Below are 7,891 nucleotides of genomic sequence, written 5' to 3'. Positions count from 1 at the left end.
AAATTGCGATTGGTTCCCTTCTTAAATCGCTATTCTCCAACAGGAAAAAGTTAAAATTTGGTGGCTTTCATCTAGTACAGCTAAAGAGAGTGCAATTAATTTATCTCTTAACACAATCTGAAGCAATTTATGTGTTCCTTTCTCTTGCAGATCTTAAGCTTCGCTGGAGCATACCCTGCGGACCTAACAGTGTTATAACATTCCCTAGTGCTCCATGGTTCAAGCCTTGGTATTGGTGGGCTTGGCCTGTTCTACCCTTGGGCCTTCAATGGCACGAGCAGCGGAGGAAAACTATTGGGTAAGTATTCCAATCTCCTTAAAACCCTAATTTATGCGGTCTTTGTTGGAAAACTAAGAACCACACAGCCAAACAGAGTTTTGGTGAATTACACAAAAAAACTCCTTAAGTTTGGCTTTGTTTCTGAGATAGCGCCCCTAAACTTCAGAAATGTCTTTTAAACCCCCAACTAACACTGTCAGATTTGAATGTGCATATGAAAATCATGTGCGACCGAAATTCCCCCAAGGAAAAATGTCTTTCATCTCTCTAATAATATTAAGGGTAATTTTCACAATACCCGATTAAGTTTGGTTATCTAGGAATGATTAATTTAATTTAATAATTAGAGTGTTAATTTAAAGAGGGCATTCTGGTTTTTTTTTTACCAGTTTGTCTACCATTGTTCTCTTTTTTGTTTTTTTTGGGAAGGGGGGGGGGGGTGGTGTAAAATTGAAAGCGCATTTGGGAGGTTTTTTGAAATACCCTGAACTTAAGTGGAGTCAAGTGGCCAAACTTAAAGGGCTTTTGTGAAATTTACCCTACGAAGTCTTTTCATGTAGCATTGTTCTGAAATCTAATATTGAACAGGTACGGTTCCGAGCTCCCCGTCCTAGTAATCCAATCTGCAATGTACCTCGCGATCATGATAGTCACCCGCTTAGCTCGTCCTAGCCTATCAAAACTCTGCTACAATCGTCGCCCGGAAAAGAGCGTAGCAATTTTACACGCTATGCTCAAAATGGGGGCCGTTTGGTCTATAGTAGCAGCGTACACTGTCCCTTTCGTCCTCATACCTCGGACCGTTCACCCTCTTCTTGGTTGGTCTTTATACTTGCTCGGCTCTTCCTCCTTGGCCTTCATTGTTATCAATGCTTTCTTGCTTCCGCCTCTCCCGGTTTTAACTCCTTGGATTGGGATCCTTGCCTCGCTGTTTGTGATGGCGTGCCCGTGGTATTCTGATGGCGTGGTTAGGGCTTTATCGGTATGTGCTTACGCTTGCTTTTTTGCTCCATTCCTTTGGGCGTCGCTGACAAAAATTATGGCGTCGTTGCGTCTTATTATCGAAAGGGAGACTTTCTTTCCTAGACTTGGAGAAGTTACACAGACTCCAGAGTTCAGCAAGTTGTATTGATCTTTCTTATTTTTTGAAGATTTTGGGGGATTTTACGTGTATCACTTGTGTATGAATACGAGTATATTTGGTGTATTTTAATACCTTTACAGAGCAGGAGGAGGAAAAGAGTCCAAAGGCTCAGGGGGATGGAGGGCAGTGCAATTTAGAGATATGTGGGTGAGTGTTTGATCTAATTGCAGGAAGTAGGAGATTTGTTTTTGATCGGTTTCTCTCCTACATTGTACTGTAACTTTTTTCATATTTGGAAAAGGTCACTTTGGGCTGCATTTACAATCTCTCACTTATTGTTGTATTTATGTCTAGGTGTTAAGTTGCCTATTATAAAACTTGCATAATTTTGATATTAGTTCCCAACATCTTTGAAATTGCTCATAGGCCCCTCAATCCTGAGGGGTCCAAATTGGTTCCTCAATTTAGATCTGAGGGGGGCTATTCCCCTCAAAGCTAATGTTTTATGCAAGTTCTACCCCTCAATTTTAACTGACCTGCTTCTTGGTGGGATTGAACGCGGGGCTCAAAATCCACAAACATCATCTTCTCTGATAGTGAAAAATCCTCTCTAAACCATTTTAAAGCTTATCGAACGGTCATTTTTGAGCTTCTCTAACATTTTTGAGGGGTTATTTGGTAATTGAGAGTGTTTCTTTAAAAGTTACCCCAGACATGATTTCAAGATCTCACTGAAAAAGTAAAAGAGAGATCAATTTGCAAGACTCCGAACACTTGAGGGGCAGTAAAAGAGAGCAATTTGCAAGGCTCCTTAACACTCAAGGGGGGTCCATATGAGCAATTTGAAAGGTTTGAGCCTTTTGAGGTACTAATATGGAATTATTGAATTTCTTTTGGAAAGTTTATGTTTTTGGGAAAGCTATCACATGGTACTCATTCATGATGATCTTAATTATTTGATACACTTTTGGAAGCCTTATACATTTCTACTGGTTTAAATCTATTTCGCTGGGGGTCTTTTTCTTAAACAATCTTGGGGTTGTTATTTCACCCCATATGAAATCCTTTATTGCACTTTTCAATGTTTTGATTCTTGAAGAAGATTTTTGTTATAGCGGAGCTTCTTCCGTTTCCCTTTGTCTGCGGGCGTCTTAGGGGCAGAACCCCCAGCTTCTTCGGTTGAAGAAGATTTTTGTTATAGCGGAGCTTCTTCCGTTTCCCTTTGTCTACGGGCTTCTTAGGGGCAGAACCCCTAGCTTCTTCTGTTTCTCTTTGTCTGCGCTTCTTCTGCTCCTTGACCAACTTGATCATACTTTTTCAAGTATGTCTTTCCCGATCTGGTACCTGGATTAGCTTCTTGTTCGGGCGCATGAAGCTCTTTCTCCTCATCCGAGTCGGTGAGAGGGACGAGATGATCATCATCTTCGTTCATAGAGGGGCTAATCACATTGGATGATTTAGCATTGTTCATCTTTTTCTTCGCCGATGTGCTTGCCCATTGTTGGTCTTCAAGAAAATCGGGATGAACCCACATTATCTCTCCTTTCGGAGTGGTAAGGGGTACCAACCCTTTCTCTTTCTGACCATGTGGGTCAATATTCTTTAGGTGTTGTTCTCCCTTGGGGATATGGATGACACCGTTAAGAGCTGTCACAGGTGGAAAATCTCTAAACTGGACCGATATCATGTTAGTGGATGCTGTCTTCTGTTCTGGCAGCTTGAGTACATCAGCATCGACCAGTGCTTGCAGGATATCCTTGAAGACATAGCATCTCCTTGTCGGATGTCCTGACATTTTGTGATAGCGGCAGTAATTGGGATTGTCCACTTTTCCTGTCTCTTCTGGTTTCTTTACTTCAAGAAGCTTCAACTTATTGTTCTTCCGAAGTAGCTGAAATAAGGTGTCCACATGGTCATCTTTGAAAGAGTACCGCTTGGGTGCTCTTGGTTGACTCGATGCCTTGCCCTGTTTAGCAGGTGGCGCTCGAGTATTGGTATCAGTGGCCAGAGTATCCTTTCCCTTCGGCCAGGGAGCATAGCCTTGATTGCGTTGCACCGGCTGCTTTTGTTTGCTTGTTTCTTCAGCTCTAACCCTGGCAATAATTTCTTCTGCTTGTTCTCCTTGGGAAACCAACTGTTTTCAGGAACGACACTCTGCAACCCCCATTTAACCTAGGAGATTGGTCTGCAAATTATATCGACAGGTTTCCACCAAAATAGCTTGTGTCATACCCGAAGGACATCGCAGGGCCATGCCTCAGAATCTTTCTACGTAGGCTTTAATAGACTCTCCCTTCCTCTGTTTGGTGGCAAGAAGGGTAGGGACAAAGACTTTTGTGTCATCTTCGAAGAACCTGGCTAGAAATAGCCTTTCTAAATTTGACCACTTCTGAATAGATCCAGCCAAAAGTTCCATGAACCATTCAAAGGCAACCCCCTTGAGGGTGCCAATGAATAAACGAGTCAATATGGCGTCGTTTAATATCACATTCCTAGTCCGTGACTTAAAATAGTAGATATGTTGGTTGGGCGATCCTGTACCATCAAAAGCTTGTAGAGTAGGGGATTTGAACCCGGGAGGATAATAGGCTGCATCCCATTCAGCAGAGTAAGGCCTCACAACTCCTTCCTCTTGGAGCTCGCTTCTATTGGCAATAGCATTGAGGCGAGCTTCCAATTCATCCATCTTGGCTGATTGAGGATTGTATTCATTCTCGGCTTCTTTTTCCTCTTCAGAGGAATATTCTATGTGGTGGGCCTCCTGATCAGAAGTCTCAAACACTTTGTCTTTTCCCTTTGATGAAGTTGCTCTTACTCTTCGGGAGGATTCATGTCGAGACGGCGAGTTTGTTTTTTGAGATTTGGCCCTATCCGTAATGATCTAGACCATCAAGGCTCGGAGTTCATTGATAGTCTCTTGCTGAGATCTGAGCATAGCTTGCTACTCATTGAGTCTCTTCATGAGATCTTCAGGATTCCCTGCCATGTAAATGGAATTCTCATGTTCAATGAAAGAATTAGAGGATTAAGACTCCACGATGGCCGAATGTTCATCATCAGAATTTGTTCCTCTAGCTAATCTCTGATAATCGACAGGGGGAATGACTCCCATTCGTGTCCGAGTGCGTTGGTAGATCCCTTCAAACTCATTTGCGATTTCTTTGACGCTTGGAGAACAATCCATCTCTGATTCATCAAAATTAGGGACTGACGATTTCGTTCGGCCGATCATATTAATAGCAACTTCAGGATATTCGGCCTCTGAAGCTTTCTTCTTGTAGTGACGTCGTCGCTTGTTAGGTCAGACAACGTTCATCAATTGGTCGAACACCGACCGTCTAGGCGCAGAAGTGCAATATTGGCATTTTGAGAGGACCGTAGAAATAAGTCGCTCACATTGGCATGAATGAGGGGCTTGTTGCACCAGTCTTTCTCTCGACAAAATCTCCCTTAGATTAGAGACATGAGGAATGTTTCCCACTGAACATGAGGTCTGAATTGGAACCCCCTGCCCATCAGTAGGCGAGACTGGTTCTTGGTGCACATGGATCTTAAATCCATGTTGGTCTTTTTGAACAAGATAAATCACATTGCGTTCCGGAGAAGGAACACGAGGGTCACGTTTAACCTTTGAAACTCGAGAGTCATGTTTGAGAATGGGAACGCGAAGGTCGCATTTTGTTTGAGCAACGCATGACTGAGATCCGTGTTTTGCTGGCTAAACGCTCCCTTGAGGGTCACGTTTTGATGGAGCAACGCAGGCCTGAGGTCCGCTTTTTGTTTGTGAAACGCTCCCTTGAGGGTCGTGTTTTGATGGATCAACGCAGGCCTGAGGTTCACGTTTTGTTTGTGAAACGCTCCATTGAGGGTCGCGTTTTGATTGTGAAACGCTCCCTTGAGGGTCGCATTTCAATTGGATAACACGAGGCTCATATTTGGGCTCATCAATATGAGACTTGTGTTCTAAAGTCGAAACGTGAGGCTCGTGCTGAGGCTCACAAACACGGAGTTCGCGTTGGTTGACAGATCAGCTTTCTTTGATGCTCGCCGTAGGGAACTCCTCCTTCGTCGAGCAACGTTTTTCTTAGCCTGTCTCAAGGCTTTTGTAGTGTCATTATTTGTGTTGATCAAGTTTGTCGCCGCCATGAGCCTTTTGTGACCCGATACCCATCGTTTTGATGCGGGCGTAAAATCTTCAACTCGATTACCAAGTTTAACTGCAACTGAACCTACTCCTTTAGAGGAGAGGTCGTTCGAGCCATCTATTCCAAAGAAGAGGCCCTCCTTTGGTGATTCAGTCACAATTGGAGCTTTAGTCTCCTTGGAGACTTTGCTGATCTTACGCATAGCCTCGGGGCTAAGGGATCCAGAGGAGATTGCTTCCTTCTACTTGGCTTGGCCAAACTCCACAACAAGAGTTTCAACCGCTGTTCCAGCGAGATTGATATCAGATTGCACCATCACTTTTTCATCGGTGAAAAAGCTAGTCCCCAGCGGAGTCATCATCTTTTGTTTATGGAAAAATTAAAGAAGAAATGAGAATAAAATTCTGTATTTATCTCTCTGACTGACTTAGAAAAAATAAATACAATCTCTCACAACAATCTCTCTAACTGATTTAGAAAAAAGAAATTATAATTTCTCTTATGGTTTCCCAATTTACAAAAGAGAGAACACTACAACAAAATACAACATTGTCGATGAAACAAAAACATTGGTAAAAGTTTAAAAAACATCGGGAAAAATCTTTCCCGACGTAAAATACAACGTCGCTAACGCGTCACCAAAAGTGCATCAAGGAAAATATTTAGCGACGCAAACGCACTGCGTCGGTAAAAGTCAATACTTTTGGCGACATTTTATGCATCGGGAAAAGTACATCTTTTAGCGACGCATAATATTTTGCATTGGCAAAAGTATGCAAAATTTTTCATATGCAAAAGTGCGTTGGCAAAACTTGTACTTTTGGTGACGCATGCGTCGTCGGCAAAAGCAAATGCGTCGGCAAAAGTATAGCTTTTAGCCACGCAAAACTATTTTTTGCTAAAAATTATACTTTTTACGACGTAAGTTAGCATCGGCAAAAGTGTAGCTTTTAGCGACGCAGAATGAAGCGTTGCTAAAAACTATATCTTTGACGACGCAAGATAGCGTTGCTAAAAGATATAATTTTTGGCAATGCAAAATTATGCGTCGGTAAAAAGTATACTGTCGATACTAATTTGCATCACCAAAAGTAATATCTTTTATGTCAACTACAAGCCTACACTGATACTGAACATCCACAAAAATTTTTTAACCATTCACATCAACAAAGAAATCAAACATGAAATTATACTCCAAACAAGTTGCATATTATGATAAACAAAGAATTTACTCCCATTGCAAAATAGTTACATTCATTTCCATTTCCAAGTCAATACTCAAAGGCCTGGTTAAATATTCCAGTTTGCTTGTAATCCATGAAGGAAAAAAAAGAAACACAATGAAAAGAGAGAAAATAGTGAAAGAAAAGAAAGAAGGGAACAACTGTTTAAATATTCCAGTTTGCTAGTAACCTCATGACAAGTTGCTCTCTGCTTCCAAGATAATCAAATCCAAGTTCTTGCATAACAAGAATAAAGCAGCATAATTTTTTTTAAAAATTATTTGAGTAAGGCTACACATTCCATAAAAAGTTTTGGGTGTACATATATCATATTCATTAAACCGAAAACATACACATGACAAAAATAAATTTTGTGCAGCTTTTGTAAATTGTGCATTTCTTCGTATTTAGAACTTCCGATTTGCAAATCGTAATCATATATGGTTTGATCAGATAATTTAGAATCCTATTGATTGTATTCTAGTTTGTTTTTGGCTGATGAATGTATTTTACCAAACATGTTTGCACAATCCTTGTTTTCGTCAAAAGTCGCCTTTATTATCGATTTCATTATAACTTTAATTGTTTATAACGAATTCAAATAACAAAAATAAAAGTTACAACTCTCTTGAAAAAAAACACAAGAATCATTTATCGGCTCTTGCTTGCGTGGGTTCTTCGCCGGTGCCGGGGTTTATCCGTGGACGATCACGGATCAGATCCGGTTGTCGAAAAATTAACGGAGCTCCTACTTCACCAAGGAAGTATTCTCTTGAAGCTCTAAAATCGACCAAGCGAAATCAGTAGCTCTTCTCGAGATTAAGACTAAGCCTAATCTCAAGGAACGGACGTACGGGGCTTCGGATCCTTCGAAAGACTTCTCCTTTGTGCTGAAGTTCGCCGGGATCTCGTTGGCCTTTGCTGAAATTTCATGCTCCTTGACTCCTCAATCCAGCAGCATCTCATCCTCTTGATAAAATCCCCGATCTGTAAAATAGAGGCTCTAGGCTGATATTTATAGGCCTCGGGTGTGGGTATTTGGATGAGAATAAGTGATTTGGCCTTATCTTCAGTTAACAACAGCCTATCCACGTTCGTGGATGATATCAAATTAGTTGGGAACCCCTGGAACAGATAAATCCCGTGAAAACCGCTTTAA

At 41.4% G+C, this 7,891-nt stretch overlaps 1 protein-coding gene across 1 annotated transcript in view; it reads left to right on the top strand.

Moving 5' to 3' along the window:
* LOC109839634 (putative glucuronosyltransferase PGSIP8) overlaps nt 1–1,688 on the top strand; it is a 5,777-nt gene extending 4,089 nt beyond the window's left edge. Inside the window, exons 4-5 of the mRNA XM_020408138.1 lie at nt 151–298; nt 869–1,688. Of these exons, the coding sequence (XP_020263727.1) occupies nt 151–298; nt 869–1,412 (692 nt within the window). The 3' untranslated portion in view covers nt 1,413–1,688. The remainder of the gene's footprint in view (nt 1–150; nt 299–868) is intronic.

The sequence above is a fragment of the Asparagus officinalis genome, chromosome 4 (genome assembly GCF_001876935.1).
Source record: "Asparagus officinalis chromosome 4, Aspof.V1, whole genome shotgun sequence".
Taxonomy (NCBI): Eukaryota; Viridiplantae; Streptophyta; class Magnoliopsida; order Asparagales; family Asparagaceae; genus Asparagus; species Asparagus officinalis.
This window is presented reverse-complemented; position numbering and strand designations above follow the sequence as displayed.